Here is an 18190-nt window from a genome sequence, read left to right on the forward strand (position 1 = left end):
AGTTCTGATAAATACTATGACATGGATGAACCTTGAAAACATTACACTAAATGAAATAAGCAGATAAAAAGAATATTGCAATGATTCTACCTTTATCAAATATCTAGAATCAGCAAATTCACAGAAATAGAAAGATTAGAGATTACCAGGGGTTGGGGAAGGGAAAAAAGGGGAGTTACTGCTTAATGAGTACAGAGTTTCTATGTGGGGTGATGAAAAAGTTCCGGAACTAGATAATGGTAGTGGGTATAACATATCATATTGTGAATTTAATTAATGCCATTAAATTGTATACTTTAAATGGTCAAAATGGCAAATTTTGTTGTACGTTTTACCACTAAAATAAAATAAAAATTAGAAAATATACTAAGTTTTTGAAACATGATTATCTTTAAGAGTACACAAGCAACCAGGCTATGAATATACAAAATATAAAAACTTTCTTATAAGAGCAAGCCTGAATATTCTGGTTAGGCATCAGTGACTGAATATTTCTACAATTATCAGTTTCACTCTCTACAAAATGGATACAATACAAGTGGATCTCTACCTATAGAAAAATTAGGAAGAGATCATAAAATTAAGAAATTTACATAAAATATAAAGAAAGCACTTTTAACACCTGTTTTCCAAAAGAAATAAAAATAGCCGATAAGTATGAAAAATATGTTCAATATCACTAATTTTTTTAAAAAAGCAAAATTAGGAGGCGTATCAAGATGGCAGAGGAGAAAGACATCACGTTCACCTTCTTCCAGAAGCACATCAAAAAAACCTCACAACTACATGTAAAACAACTTGCACAGAACATCTACTGAACACTGGCAGAAGAACTTAAACCTCCAAAAATGACAAGAAACTCTTGACATAACTGCATAGAACAAAAGGAAAAAGAGAGAGAAAAGGAATCAGGACAGGATTAACATTCCTGAGAGAGAGCTATGAAAGAGAAAACGACCTACATCCTTGGAGGCCACCTAACCGACTGGGAGATCAGCCAAGATGGAGGGACCTCAAAGTCACCAAGAAAAGTGCAGCAGATGAACTGAGGAGGGCAAAGTAGAGTGACAGCCACACAGATCATCTGCACCACCACTCCGGACACCGTAGCCTGAGATGCTCTGGTCGGGGCTGGACCCTGAGACTTAGGCTCCAGAGGTCAGTTCCAGGGAGAGGGGTAGGGTTGGCTGTGTGGGACAGCCTGAGAGGCTAAGGAGCAGTGTGCCACAGGTGTAGGAGTGGTGTGCTACGGGCTAGGAAGTGGAATGCCACAGCAGAGGAACCCAGGAGAAGGTCTGGGACCACAGGAGAGGAAAGGTGCCATTTCTGGGGAGGGCAAGAGGAGGAGGGGCAGACCACCATCGGAATCTCCCTGCCCATGCAGCTCTGATTCAGGCTACAGGTGGCAAGAAGCCACTTGCCTGGGCTATGGGATACTGGGAGCTTCTTGTGCAGGCTACAGGTGGCTGGGGACCTCTTGTGCGGGCTAAGGGCAGCAGGGGCAGGGGTTAAGTGTGACATGGTGCCTCTTGCGTGATCTACAGGTGGCAGGGACGGAACTCAATGGTTGACTCAGAGGCCAGAGGGAGGCATGGCCTGTCACCACTGGGGGCCTGTGAGTAGGCTCCACTTGCAGCCCCAGTAACCTCAAAGGTTGGCAAAAAAAAAGAGGGTACTGCAACCAAGCACCAAACGTTATTGCTCTCACCCCCCTGGGAACACAACCACCCTACAGCTGCCACTGCCAAATGCTCTGGGCAGAGCCCAGACGTTTGATCACTGTTCCTTCCCAAGACCCTACAACTAGTACCAGCTTGTGCAGTACCTTCTACATGAGCTAAACGGGATGGGGAATTTCATGCAGTGTCTGCAAGTGGGGGGGCAAATCACCACAGTTATCTCTGACTCCAGAGGTGAGCATGGCCCACTACCACTGGGGATCCCACTTGCAGCCCTAATCACCTCAAGGGCACCACAGAGGCAGGCATTGTGACTGAACACCATCTTGCACCCGTGGGAGCACAATGGCCCTGCTACTGCCACTGCCAAACCCTCTGGGCAGTGCCCACACGCTTGATCTCTGTCACTTCCCAGGATCTTGCAACTAGGACCACCATGGGCAGCACCTTCTGTGTGGGCTAAGTGAGACGGGGTGCTTCTTGGTGGTCTGCAGGCGGCGGGGGCAAACCACTGCAATTATCACTGACTCCAGAGGTGGGCGTGGCTTGCTACAGCTAAGGGTTCCTGAACAGGTAGCACTTGTGGCCCCAATCACCTCAGAAGAAGGCACTGCAATGGAACACTATCTGTTGTTGCTCTCACTCCCCTGGGAACTCACACACACTGCTGCTGCCACTGCTAAATCCTCTGGACACCTTGAAATCTGCCTAAGGCTCATTACCACTTCCCAGGACCCTGCAACTACGACTAGCCTGTGCCACCTTCCTGCAGGTCCTTGCTGCTGTTAAGAGCCCAGCAAGCAGGTACTGACTACCAGCCCTACCCATTGCCTCCTTCTCCCCAGAAACACACTCAGCACCCTGGGGATAAGAGCCTGCTCACACTGAAGAAAGAGACAGCAAATATTCAAACTCTCACACCAAAAATAAATAGTAACCCACTACATAATACAAAGGGGTGCTCTTGCATAGAAGTAGCCCTCCAAGACCACAGTTTAGCTTCTCTAAACTCACAGAAAAAGAAAAACACGAGCAAGATGAAGACGCTCAGAAACCATTCCCAGTTAAAGGAACAGGAGAATTCACATGAAGCAGCAAACAATGAAACAGACCTCGGCAGTCTGACAAACACTGAGTTCAAAAGAGAAGCAGTGACAATATGGAAGGAATTAAGGCTGAATATCAAGCAATTAAGAATGGATTGAGCATTTCTAAAGGAATGCAGGTTCCTTTAGAAAGGAACTGGAAAATATAAGGAGGAACATATAAAAATTAGAAAATTCATTTTCAGAGACACGAACTGAGCTAAAGGCACTGAAGAGCAGAATGAAGAAAGCAGAAGAATGAATTAGTGACTTGGAAGATAGAATAATGGAAATTACCCAATCAGACAGGAGGCAGAAAACCCAATGAAAAAGCATGAAAGCAATATAAAAGATCTATGGGATAATATAAAGTGTATAATATAAAAAGTGTTCTAGGCATAAAAGGAATTACAGAAGGAGAAGAAAAAGAAAAGGGGATTGAAAATATATTTGAAGAAATTATGGCTGAAAACTTTCCAAATCTGAAGGAAACTGATATCAGGATACAGGAAGCAGAGAGGGCCCCAAACAAGTTGAACCCAAATAGGACCACACCAAGACATATTATAATAAAAATGGGGGAGTTCCCATCATGGCTCGGTGGTTAACGAATCCAACTAGGAACCATGAGGCTGCGGGTTCAATCCCTGGCCCCACTCAGTGGGTCAAGGATCTGGCATTGCCGAGAGCTGTGGTATAGGTCACAGACACGGCTCGGATCTGGCAAGCCGTGCTGTGGCTGTGGCGTGGCTACAGCTCCGATTCGACCCCTAGCCTGGGAACCTCCATATGCTGTGGGTGCGGCCCTAAAAAGACAAAAAAATAAAAATAAAAAAAATAAAAATAAAAATGGCAAAAGTTAAAGAGAGGATTCTAAGACACCAAGAGGAAAAAAAAGCATTAATTATAAGGGAACCTCCATATACCTATCAGCTGATTTCTCTGCAGAAACACTACAGGCCAGAAGGGAGTGGCAAGATATATTCAAAGTGCTGAAAGGAAAAAAATCTGTGGCCTAGAATACTCTATCCAGCAAGAACATCATTCAAAATAGAAGGGGAAATAAAGGATTTCTCCAACAAACAAAAGCTAAGAGAGTACAGCAACACTAAACCCATTCTAAAAGAAATACTGAAAGGGCTTCTCTAAATAAAAAAAAAGACATAAGAAGAAATAGGATGGAAGAAACCACAAATGGAAAACAATCACTTAAATAAGGCAGCATGCAGATCTAAAAGGGGGGGGGGAACTACTGTAAAAGTGATGATAAACCCAAGGAACAGCAAAAGCACAAACATGACGATGTTAAAAAAGGACTTCAAAATCACAGAATGTGGGGAAGGAAAGTAAGATAATATAGACTCTTTTTTTTTTTTTTCTTTAAATAATGTGTTTGAGCCTATATGACTATCAGGCTAAAGCAAGCAGATACAGGAAGGGGTTAACATACTTAAAAATCAGGACAACCACAAATCAAAACCAAACATTACATTCACAATAACTAAAAAGTACTCAAGCATAAAATAAATGGAAATCATCCAACCGAAAAATGAAGAGAAACACAGAATCAACTGGAAAACAAGGTTTAAAATGGCAATAAATACATATCTATCAATAATCACCTTAAATGTCAATGGACTAAATGCTCCAATCAAAAGACACAGAGTGGCAGACTGGATAAAGAAGGAAAAACCTTCAACCTGCTGCCTACAAGAGACTCACCTTAGGGCAAAGGACACATATAGATTGAAAGTGAGGGGATGGGAAAAGATATTTCATGCCAATGGACAAGACAGGAAAGAAGGAGTTGCAATACTCATTATCACACAAAATAGGCTGTAAAATGAAGGCCATAAAGAAAGACAAAGAAGGACACTATTTAATGGTTAAAGGATCCATTCAAGAAGAGGATATTACAGTCATCAATATATAGGCCCCTAATATAGGAGCACTCAGAAACCTACAATAAATACTAACACACGTAAAAGGAGAAATTGATGAGAATACAATCATAGTGGGAGACTTAACACCCCATGCACATCAATGGACAGATCCTCTAGATAGAAAATCAGTAAAGCAACAGAGATCTTAAAGGACACAACAGAAACGTTAGACTTAATCGACATTTTCAGGACATTACATCCAAAAAAGTCAGAATATACAGTCTTCTCAAGTGCACATGGAACATTCTCAGGGATCAATCACATACTGGGGCACAAAGCTAACCTCAACAAATTGAAGAATATAGAAATTATGCCAAGTATCTTCTCTGACCACAATGGCATGAAACTAGAAATCAACCACAGGAAAAGAACTGAGGAAAAACTTACTGCATAGAGACTAAACAACATGCTACTAAAAAACCCAACAGGTCAATGAGGAAATCAAGAAACAAATTAAAAAAATGCCTCGAGACAAATGATAATGAAGACACAACCACTCAAAATCTATGGGAAGCCACAAAGGCGGTGCTCAGAGGGAAATTCATAGCAAGACAGCCCTTCTTCAAAAAAGAAGAAAAATCACAAACAACAACTTAACCCACCACCAAAATGAATTAGAAAAAGAAAAACAAACAAAACCTAAAGTCAGCAGAAGGAAGGAAATCATAAAGATCAGAGAGGAAATCAATAAATTAGAGATTCAAAAAACAATAGAAAAAAAATCAGTAAAACCAAGAGCTGGTTCTTTGAAAAGGTAAACAAAGTTGACAAACCTCTGGCTAGACTCACACCAAGAAGAGGAGAGGAAAAAACCCAAATAAACAAAATAAGAAATGAAAAAGGAGAAGTCACAATGGATACTACAGAAACACTAAAAACCATGAGAGACTATTACAAACAACTGAATGCCAACAAATTTGACAACCTAGAAGAAATGGACAACTTTCTAGAGACTTACAGCCTGCCAAAACTGAATCGAGAAGAAACAGATCAACTGAACAGACCAATCACTAGAAATGAAATTGAATATGTCATAAAAACACTTCATGCAAATAAAAGTCCAGGACCAGATGGCTTCACAGGTGAATTCTACCAAACATACAAAGAGGAACTTATACCCATCCTCCTTAAACTTTTCCAAAAGGTGGAAGAAGAAGGAACACTCCCAAAGACATTCTGTGACACCACCATCACTCTAATTCCAAAACCAGACAAAGATACCTCCAAAAAAGAAAACTATAGGCCAATATCTTTGATGAGTATAGACGCAAAAATTCTCAACAAATTTTAGCCAACCGAATCCAACAACATATAAAAAAGATCAGACACCACGACCAAGTGGGCTTCTTCCCAGGTTCAGAAGGATAGTTCAACATATGCAAATCAATCAACATCATACACCACATTAACAAAAGAAAAGTCAAAAACCACATGGTCATCTCAATAGATGCAGAAAAAGCATTTGACTAAGTCCAACATCCATTCATGATAAAAACTCTTACCAAAGTGGGTAGAGAGGGAACATACCCTAATGTAATAAACGCCCATTTACAACAAACCCACAGCAAATGTAAAACTCAATGGAGAAAAGCTGAAAGCCTTCCCACTAAAATCTGGAACAAGACAAGGATGCCCACTCTCACCACTGTTATTCAACATAAGTATTTGAAGTCCTAGCCACAGCAATTAGAAAAACGAAAGAAATAAAAGGCACCCACATAGGAAGAGAAGACGTAAAACTGTCACTGTAAGCAGATGACATGATACTACATATAGAAAACCCTAAGGACTCAACCCAAAGACACTTGAAGTGATCAACAAACTCAGCAAAGTAGCAGGATATAAGATTAACATTCAGAAATCAGTCACGTTTCTGTATACTAACAGTGAAATATTAGAAAAGGAATACGAAAATACAATACCTTTTAAAATTGCACCCCCCAACAATCAAATACCTGGGAATACACCTGACCAAGGAGGTAAAAGACTTAAATGTTGAGAACTAAGAAACATTCATCAAGGAAATTAAAGAGGATGCAAGGAAATGGAAAGATATTCCATGCTCCTGGGTGGGAAAAGTTAGTATTATGAAAATGGCCATACTACCCAAAGCAACCTACAGATTCAATACAATCCCTATCAAATTACCCATGACATTTTTCACAGAAGTAGAACAAATAATTCAAAAACTTATGTGGAACCACAAAGACAGAGAATTGCCAAAGCAATCCTGAGGAACAAAAACCAGGAGGCATAACTCTCCCAGACTTCAGGCAATATTACAGAGCCACAGTAATTAAGACAGTGGGGGTACGGTAACAACACAGACATAGAGACCAATGGAACGGAGCAGAGAACCCAGAAATAAACCCTGACACCTGTGGTCAATTAATCTTTGACAAAGGAGGCAAGAACATAAAATGGGAAAAAGACATTCTTTTCAGCAGGTGCAAATCAATGAAACTAGAACACATCCTCACGCAAAAATAAATTCAAAATGGCTTAAAGACAAATATAACAGAAGACACCATCAAACTACTAGAAGAGAACAAAGGCAAAACATTCTCCAACATCAACCTTAAAAATGTTTGCTCAGGTCAGTCTCCCAAAGCAACAGAAATAAAAGCAAAAATTAAGCAATGGGACATAATCAAACTGACAAGTTTTTGCACAGCAAAGGAAAGCCTTAAAAAAAACCCAAAAAGATCACACACAAAATAGGAAAAAATAGTTTCAAATGATGCAACGGACAAGGGCTTAATCTCTAAAATATACAAACAACTTAGACAACTCAACAGCAAAAAAGCCAACAACCCAATGGAAAAATGGGCAAAAGACCTGAACAGACATTTCTCCAAAGAAGATATACAGATGGCCAACAAATACATGGAAAGATCCTCAACATCAATGATGATTAGAGAAATGCAAATCAAAACTACTATGAGGTACCACCTTGCACCAGTCAGAATGGCCATCATTAATAAGTCCACAAACAACAAATGCTATAGGAGGTGTGGAGGAAAGGGAACCCTCCTGCACTATTGGTGGGAATGTAAATTGGTACAACCACTATGGAGCATAGTATGGAGGTACCTTAGAAAACTACACATAGAACTACCATATGACCTAGCAATCCCACTCTTGGGCATATATTCGGACAAAACTTTCCTGAAAGGACACATTCACCCACATGTTCACTGCAGCACTATTCACAATAGCCAAGACACGGAAACAACCTAAATGTCTATCGAAAGATGACTGGATTAGGAAGAGGTGGTGAATATACACAATGGACTATTACTCAGCCATTAGAAAGAACAAAATAATGCCATTTGCAGCAATATGGATGGAACTAGAGAGTCTCATACTAAGTGAAGTAGGTCAGAAAGACAAATACCATATGATATCACTTATCTGGAATCAAATATATGGCACTAATGAACCTTTCCACAGAAAAGAAAATCATGGACATGGAGAACTGACTTGTGGTTGTTGCCAAGTGGGTGTCACTGGGAATTGGGGGTTAAGAGATGGAAATTATTGCCTTTGGAATGGATAAGCAATGAGATACTGCTGTATAGCACTGAGAACTATGCCTGGTCACTTGTGATGGAGCATGATAATGTCAGAAATAAGAATGTATACATGTATGTGTGCCTGGGTCACCTTGCTGTGCAGTAGAAAATTGACAGGATACTGTAAACCAGCTATAATGGAAACAATAAAAATCATTATAAGAGAAATAAAAAATAAAAAAGCAAAATTTAAAAACAATGAAATGCTGGGTTTTTTTCCCCACTAGTGGGAATGCCCAGAGTTAGTGAAGATGTGAGAAAAATGGTGGTCTGCATATACTAGAACTTATCTGGAAGTAAATATGGCAAAATGTTTCAAATTCTAAAAATGTATCTTTTCTTTATTACTACCACAATTTCACTTCAAGGACTGTCCTAAAATTACTAGGCATGAAGGCATTATATACATTTTTTGCTACCGTGTTGTTTGCAATAGCAACAAAAAATTGAAACAACTTGCACACTCAATAATAGTAGATAGTTAAAATATGTCATAGGGTCTCCATATAACATGATATTTTCAGACTTTAAAAACCGTGTTGAGGAAGTTCATGCCATGGCACAGTGGGTTAAGAATCAGACTGAAGTGGTTTGGGCCACTGTGGAGGTATGGGTTCAATCCCTGGCCTGGGAACTTCCATATACCCTGGGTGCTGCCACGAAATTTAAAAAAATAAAAAACCCCAACTGTGTTGAAGTATATTTATCAACATGGAAAATGTTCATGATATTGAATGATAAAAAAGGTTATAAAATAGTAAGATCTTATTTTTGTAAATATACACAAGTTTGTATGTATGTATAGACAAATATTTATAAGGATAAATAAATCTCAGAAGGGTAACTAATCGACTACTGAAAAACAAAGTGATTTTTGACTTATTATACTTATCTATATTTTTCTAAATACTTTTACAATGAACTATATTATTTTTACAACCATTTGAAAGACAAAAATATGATTTTCACTTTGGGAAAAATATATAAACTTCCTTTTTCATTTTTAGAAATTAAAATCCACAAGAGCTAAACAGCTATGGTCAATAAAATTTCTTCTCTTTCACCTTAAATGCACCTATCATTAAAAAAAAAGACCCTAAACATTACTACTTTACAAAGCATAAATACACTATAAAGTATCAGTATAAATTCAATGTAATTTTAGTTTACTATTGGTTAAATCTTAGATATTTTTTATAGCAGCCAACAGTATCTTCTAATTTTCACAAAGAATGTCTTACTAAATGTCTTAATACAGCACTTAGGACTTTAATGCAAAAACATATTTGTAAACTTACTTCTGCCAAATCTTCAAAACAGCTGCCAGCTAAGGGATGAGGGCTGCTTTCATCAGTCATTTCAACTGTGTCTTCAACCAAACCTAAAAGTTTCACCGTCAATTCATGTATATCTAAAATGTTACTGAAAATCTTTTCAATATCCTAAAAAGAAAAAAACAAAAGGAAGGTTAAGATATGTGAGATTGAGAATTTCATTTAAAAATTACAATATAAGTTATAAATGGTAAGGGTATGTTTTCCCCCAACTGCATACCAGTATATTTCAAAACGTAAAATAAATTCTAAATTATAGCAAAAGGTCGATCATGAAGAAAGGGGAATAAAAAACCTCTTGGATTACACAGAGTAAATTTATTAGAAAATATAGATTCTAAATAATTTTGTTCAATAATTCTAAAATCTCATCTCGTGGATGATTCTAAGTAACTCTTTACATAAAGAATCTGGGCATTTGAGTATTTTTAAATTGCCTAAGTTACTAAAAGTCTTGATCAAGGTCTCATAGAGCTGATTAATGACAAAAGCTGGCCTTAAAATGAAGATCTGACTCCCAATCCAAACACAAATTAGTTTTGCAATTTGTGGCCTGTCTCTTAAATTTGAGGAGCTTGGTTTCATTCAAGATAAAAGTGTGAATTTTATCTGGGTTACAACACGTTAAGGCCTCTGGACACAAGAAGACCATATGACTAGAGTCCTGTGGTGCAGTGGGTTAAAGATCTGGCCTTGTCACTGCAGCAGCTCAGGTCCCTGCTATAGCATGGGCTCAATCCTTGACATCACAGATTGTGGACCCTGACAGACTTGAGTTTAGGTCCTGGCCCCACTACCTGCTAGATGAATGACCCTGGATTAGGACTGTAACAACAATAATGACAGCTAATATTTCTTTGTCACTTACTACATTCCAGGTACTACCGGTAAGTACTTGACATATAATTTCATAACAGGCTCATTAGATAGATACTACCATCATCCTTATTGCATGAATGAGGAAAGAGCACAGAGCAGTTAAGCAATTTGCCCAGGGTCACAGAGCTGGTTTATTAATACTGACCTCATAAGGTTCTTAGGAAGATTAAATGAGCTGATTTCTACACAATGGTCTTCGCATATATTAGGCCCTCCACAAATGTGAGCTTACTAAAGATAAAGCAGTAGCCCCCAAAGGAGTAAATTAAGATCAAGAGTCATTCATTCTTTTATCAAATATTTACTGAGTTCTACGCTCTGATCTTAGATGGTTTTATTTCAGAAATTTAGTCTCATTTACACTGAAAAAGCGTAGTATAGAGAAAAGACATTCTGTCTCTTGACCTTCCATATTATATTAAATTTTTTCTATCAAATCAGTACAAATTCAGTGAAAACAGACTCATAAAAATTAATTCCTGAGGAATGAAAACTGATAGGATGCAGAAAAGGCAAAGAGGATAGTATCAGCTACCAGCAATTGTTACTAACTAACAGCATTTGTTAAGTTTTTATTCTTCATACCAATTATACTGTGGTATTAAAAAAAACAAAATTCAAGTTCAACATGTATAACTAACTTATGTCAAAACTATTTTGTGTCAATTTCAATAGTAAGGTAGAAATGATAATACTTGTTCTACCTAGCTCAGAGAATTATTAAGGGTCACACAAAATAGGATAGTACTTTGAAAAACATAAAATGTTGAATACTTAAGGCAGTGTGTCCAGTAGGAGTTATTATTAAACATTAAAATAAACATGTGTTTTTTTAAAAAGGGATAAAAACCAATTAAAGCATTTTCATTTTCTGAAACTCATTCTTCTGGAAAAGAATGAAAAAGCTAAATCAGTTTCTAATCTTAAGCACTCAGCCAGCTTTGTATGAGCATCATTCCTTTTCACTCATGAAATAGTTACCTGGGTGAGTTCAAGAAGTAAAAGAAAGACTGACTATTTAAAGTGAAAGACAGCTACTCAGACATCTAAGGAAAAATAGATCATGTAAGAAAGGAAGGAAAGAAGTATCTAAAAATACATATATATATATATTTTTTATAAAACAGTATTTGTCTAGCTAGATTCCTTAGAGCTAACTTTAGGAACTACAGAGGTAATAAAAAGACAAGTCTCCCTGGATCCCATTCTACTCACCCCGTTCCTACCCTGTTTTCCAACAGTGTAGCTCTGCTTTTGTTTATATGACATTCTTTACAAACTTTTATTCTTAAAAAGTTCCACTGTTAAAACTTTAAACTATTGCCTTAAAGTCCGTACCAAAAGACAGGGAAAAGCAAAGTCTTTCTTTTCTAGGCCATACTTTATTTTACCATCCTCGAATGAATGATTATAAATCTCAAATACTCCTCAGCAGAAAAAGATTTTATTGCAGTTAATCTCCCTAGTTTTGGGTCTAATTTTCATTGTCACTGCACTTAATGTTAGTTTAACAATTCACATATTAAAAAACCCACAATTTCCCCAATGTTCATAGTAGTGTTATTTACAACTGCCAAGATATGAAAGCAACCTAAGTGTCTCTCAATAGATGAATGGATAAAGATGTGCTGTATATATATATGATAGAATACTACTCAGTCATAAAAAATAAAATTTTGTCATTTACAGCAACAAAGATGGACTTGGAGGACTAAGTGAAGTAAGTCAGACAAATACTGTATATCACTTGCACATGGAATCTATAAAACAAAAAACTAGTGACTATAACAAAAAAGGAGACTCAGACATATAGAACAAACTAGACACAAAGAACAAACTAGTGGTTACCAGTGGAATATAGCCAATATTTTATAATAACTATACATGAAGTATAACCTTTAAAAACTATGAATCATTATGTTGTACACCTATAATACATAATATTGTGTATCAACTATACTTCAATTTTAAAAATCTAAAAAAAAATTAAAAAATAAACAGACAAACAACCTTGCCCCACAGTACTATATAAAAAAATATTTTTGTTTTACATAAACTATATAAAGGTACTATTTATGATTTTAAGCTACTATCTGACTTTTTAGCATAAAAAGAACTTCAAACCCAAAACGGTACTCACAGAAGGTTTAAAAAGCTTTCTGTCAGAAAGAAAAGCTTCTCGAAACACTTTTATGATCATATTTAGTTCCCGTAGATACTGCCTTTCTTCTGCAATTTCAGTTCTGACAAGGTCGTAGTAGTTTAATTCACCTGAAGAACTAGGTTCATCTTCACAGAGAGAAACCAAGCCTATGTCATCCTGATCAAACATGTCCATCAATACCTAAGAAATATAAATCAATAATAAGCTTATTTTCCTTACTGTTATAAGACCATTTCAAAGCGCTCAGAATTAAAACATTATTAAACAATGAGGGAGTTCCCGCTGTGGCTCAGTGGTTAACAAACACAACTAGTATTCATGAGGATGTGGGTTTGATCCCTGGCCTCCCTCAGTGGGTTAGGGATCCGGGGTTGCCATGAGCTATGGTGTAGGTTGCAGACACGGCTCAGATCCCACATTGCTGTGGCTGTGGTGCAGCCTGGCAGCTGTAGCTCTGATTTGACCCCCTAGCCTGGGAACCTCCATATGCCATGGCTGTGGCCCTAAAAAAAAAGAAAAAAAAAAAAAAGAGTTGTATTATAGGCTAAATTTATAAGAGAAAATTCAAAATAATAAAAATATTAAAAGTTGAAGGGGGATAGTAGTAAAATAAAATTGGATATGAAAAAATAAATCTTCTAGTGAAATACACATATATACACATACATATGTATCTGTATATATAAACATATGCGTGTATGATATACATACATACACACACATAAACACCTCTATGTAACAGCAAAAAGAGTATTCCTTCAGAGAACAACAATTTGAGCCAAAATTCCAGTTGAACCACTTACTTGTGATTTCAGGCAAGTTATTTATTCTTTTGAAAGTCAGATCCATTATATATAAATTTAACTGATCAAAAGAATTCAATGAGGTAAGATTCATAAATTGTATACTATTAAGTCCGGCAAACAGTAGGCACTAGAATAGTATACCATTCAAAATGGTAGTTTTTTTGTTCTACCATAACTTTATGCACTTGAGTAGAGTTCAAAAGGAGAAAAACGATAATGATACACAAAGTATATTAATACTATGATGCTTTACTGATACATATTTACTATATCAACAACTGCTATTGAGTTCATTTCTTAAAATCAAGCATCCACAGGTGCTTATTAAACTTCTATACAATTTCCCATTTCAGAAAATAGTAAAAATTGCTATTATGGATTGAAGTCAACCAACAGACAAGAACTAGCTGTATATCAAAAGCAACAGGAAAAAAGGCGATCATACTTTTTAGAATTAAAAATAGTTTAAAAAGAAAAGAAAAATTGGACCTACTTAATTATATACTCAAGACTAGCAGAAAATCACTTTCTCAGAGTTTGGGAAAAAAAGAAACCCCAGAAGGTAGAGAGGCCTGATGGAAGACTGGTCACATACGGGAGGATTAATCAAATAAATATATTAAGAAAAACAAGAGCCATATTTCTCACCATCAGATAAGGGAGTTACAAATGTAAAAAAAGGGAGGCTGAAATGAATCCCGTGGTATTCAAACTGGATTGAAAGGATCTGTGAACGTATATAAAGATAGATAAGAAATAGATAAGCTATGAGATCCTGCTATATAGCACAAGGAACTGTATCTAGACACATATGACGGAACATGATAGAGGATAATGTGAGAAAAAGACTATGTATATGTGTGTGACTAGGTCACTATGCTTTTCAGTAGAAAGTGACAGAACACTGTAAACCAACTATAATGGAAAAAATAAAAATCATTAAAAAATGTACGGAGTTCCCTTTGTGGCTCAGTAGTTAACGAACCCGACTAGGATCCATGAAGATATGGGTTCAATCCCTGGCCTTGCTCAGTGGGTTAAGAATCCAGTGTTGCCATGAACTTGGTATAGGTCGCAGACGGGGCTCAGAGCCCACATTGCTGTGGCTGTGACAGAGGCCAGCAGCTGTAGCTCTGATTCGACCCCTAGCCTGGGAACCTCCATGTGCAGCCCTAAAAAGCAAAAAAAAAAAAAAAAATTAAAAAAAATAACATTTACAAAAGTAAAACAAAGAGAAATAAATATAGAGGTGTATGGATATATAATATGTGTATACATACACAAACACACAAATACACAACCCTGCCCCCCCCCATACACACAAACACACATGCTTTCCCTAATTCTGGCCTCTAAGAGATCAGAGCAGTTACATTCCAATAGCAATGTGCTCACGCAGCACCAAGATCTTAGTTTCTAAATACCATTCTCAGAGTTCCTGCCATGGAGGAATGGGTTAAGAATCTGAATGCAGTCGTTCAGGTCGCTGAAGAGATGTGGGTTTGATCCCTGGCCTGGCGCAGTGGGTTAAAAGACCAAGCATTGACAAAGCTGCCTGGCTCGGACTCAAACCTTGGCCCAGGAATTTCCATATGTTACAGGTGTGGCCATAATATTAAAAACAACAACAACAACAACAACAAATTACATTGAAAACAAATAAATACCATTCCCACCTAAGAGGAACCAGGACTTTTCAGAAAACAACTAATTTCAGTCAGACTTGAGCAGCAGGTAGAGAAAAAGTTGAACCTGGACTATCTTGTGTCAAAAGACAGTGTTCAGGAGTTCCCATCGTGGTGCAGTGATTAACAAATCCGACTAGGAATGATGAGGTTGCGGGTTTGATCCCTGGCCTTGCTCAGTGGGTTAAGGATCTGGCGTTGCTGTGAGCTGTGGTGTAGGTGGCAGACCTGGCTTGGATTCCGCGTTGCTATGGCTCTGGAGTAGGTCGGCGGCTACAGCTCCAATTAGACCCCTAGCCTGGAAACCTCCATATGCCGCAGGAGCAGCCCTAGAAAAGGCAAAAAGACAAAAAAAAAAAAAAAAAAAAGAGTGTTCAAAGAATGACAGAGGCAGAGAAGCCAAATTGAAGGAGCTCCTGTTGGTCAAATCTGGGGCAATGTGAATATCAATATAAATAATGAAGTACTGGGTTATACCCCTTGAACAAGAATCAATGAATACATATTAAAATAAACAAATAAATAAATTTAAAGTGTGTGATGAAGAACGAGATATTTATACAGCCTTAAAACATTCCAAAAAGTATTTACTAATTACAAGAGGGAAAGGAGTCCTTTAAAGTAGAGAAGCCTAGAAAATAAGCTCTTAATCAAGTGATCAAGAATATCATCAGTAATGGGACACATCAAAATTGTGTCATGTGAGAAAATGCAATGAAAAAAACTTCTAACATATTCCTGCCACACATCCATAACCTGAATTTTATTGAGACAACATCAAAAAAAACTAAAGGAGCATTTTATTTTTTTTATTTTTTTTTTTAAACTTCTTTTTTTTTTTTTTTTTTTTTTTTGTCTTTTGGTCTTTTGTTGTTGTTGTTGCTATTTCTTGGGCCGCTCCCGCGGCACATGGAGGTTCCCAGGCCAGGGGTTGAATCGGAGCTGTAGCCACCGGCCTGCGCCAGAGGCACAGCAACGCAGGATCCGAGCCGCGTCTGCAACCTACACCACAGCTCACGGCAACGCCGGATCGTTAACCCACTGAGCAAGGGCAGGGACCGAACCCGAAACCTCATGGTTCCTAGTCGGATTCGTTAACCACTGCACCACGACGGGAACTCCTAAAGGAGCATTTTAAATGATAACCTGTATTATCCTTAAAAATTTCAAGATCATTCAAAATTGGGGAAGAATTAAGAACTGTTCTAGATTGAACAAGGAGAAAAAAGATACATGACAACTAAGCACAACACATGATTCTTAACTGGATCATGTTGCTATTAAAAAAAAAATCACTGGGACAAAGAGCAAAACTTGAATGGGGTCTGAGGATTAGATAATGTATCAGCATTCATTTCCTAGGCTTTGACTGTCATAGTGTGGTCATAAAGAATGTTTCTGTTTGTAGGATACACTAGATTATGTTGGCAAACTACTTACTCTCAAGTGGTTTAGGGCACAGGGGAGTACTTTCATCGTACTAGCAACTTTTCCAAAAGCCAGAGATAGAAACAAAGTCCACCCCTCACCCCCACCTCTGACCCCACCATGTAAACATAATTTCAGAAGTCAACATCACAATAACAAGGAATTTCTACTATAAAATTTAAGTGAAAAAATAATTTTTGAAACTATGGCATAGTACAATGGCTTTCAATCATAACTGCACATCAGAATACCTGGGACACCTTCACAAATTTTGAAAATACTGGTTTGGCCCCAACACAGGTCAAACAAATCAGAATCACTAGGGATGGAGTTCCCATCGTGGCGCAGTGGTTAACGAATCCGACTAGGAACCATGAGGTTGCGGGTTCGATCCCTGGCCTTGCTCAGTGGGTTAAGGATCTGGCGTTGCCGTGAGCTGTGGTGTAGGTGGCAGACGTGGCTCAGATCCTGCATTGCTATGGCTCTGGCATAGGCTGGCAGCTACAGCTCCGATTAGACCCCTAGCCTGGGAACCTCCATATGCCGCAGGAGTGGTCCAAGAAATGGCAAAAAGACAAAAAAAAAAAAAAAAAAAAAAAAGAATCACTAGGGATGAAATGCAGGCCATCAGTATCTTTGATGGTAATTCTGATGTGCAAAGTAGAGAACCACTGGCCTTGTCAGGTCCTTGGGGTCATTCACCCTTAGAGGTCTAGTTTAGGCACCTTCTCGATGAAATGTTCCTGGTCTCCCCCATGCCAGAATTAATCACTTTCTCCACTGCACCTATGATTTATTCATATAATGGTTCTAATTAATTGCGCAGCAATTATTTGTATATAATAGTTTTATTTCCCACTAAAATAATTCCCTCTAAAATAAGGATTGCTGATTTGTTCACTGCTGTACTGGCAATGCTCAGTGCAATGACTGGCACATAATAGATATTCAAAAATGTTGACTTAAAAAGTAAGAAGAAAAGGAGAGAGGAGTTCTCGTTGTGGCTCAGAGGTAACAATCTCCCAACTAGTATTCATGAGGATGTGGATTTGATCCCTGGCCATGCTCAGTAGGTTAAGGATCCGGCATTGCTATGAGCTGTGGTGTAGGTCACAGATGCGGCTTGGATCTGGTGCTGCCACAGCTGCAACAGCTCCAATTCAACTCCTAACCTGGAAATGTCCATATGCTGCAGGTGTGGCCCTAAAAAGCAAAAAAGAAAGAAAGAAAGAAAGGAGGAAAAATAGGGAAGAAAAGGAGAAGAGAGGAAAATGAAATATTCAATTTCTTTCTTCAGTAGCTTACAGTCAGGAAGAAAGAAGGTAAATAAAAAAATTATCAGAAGGAAGTAACTTTAGCATTGCAAATTCTTTTTCTACCTGTGCCCCGCTGAACTATTCTGTGAAACCAAACTATGTTTTTCAAAATTACCTCTTATACTTAAAAGTATCTACATGCTCTTGTACTTACTCTCCTTCTAAAAATACAAAACTCAAACCACCTTTCTTAAACTGGTTTGAGATTCTGGATGTTTTTCCCTATAGGTAAAAAATTCTTGATGTCTTGAAGAAAAAGAGACTCTCATCCTGTCATATGCTAAAAAACCTGAAAA

General features: G+C 37.8%; 1 protein-coding gene across 1 annotated transcript in view; it reads right to left on the reverse strand.

Annotated features, from left to right (window-relative positions):
• The window catches only part of SOS2 (SOS Ras/Rho guanine nucleotide exchange factor 2), a 107364-nt gene that overhangs the window by 66933 nt on the left and 22241 nt on the right, over nucleotides 1-18190 (reverse strand). The window contains exons 5-6 of the mRNA XM_021101439.1: nucleotides 12636-12839; nucleotides 9581-9724 (exon numbers count right to left, since the gene is read on the reverse strand). Coding sequence (XP_020957098.1) covers nucleotides 9581-9724; nucleotides 12636-12839 — 348 coding nt within the window. The remainder of the gene's footprint in view (nucleotides 1-9580; nucleotides 9725-12635; nucleotides 12840-18190) is intronic.

Source organism: Sus scrofa, chromosome 1 (genome assembly GCF_000003025.6).
Source record: "Sus scrofa isolate TJ Tabasco breed Duroc chromosome 1, Sscrofa11.1, whole genome shotgun sequence".
NCBI lineage: Eukaryota > Metazoa > Chordata > Mammalia > Artiodactyla > Suidae > Sus > Sus scrofa.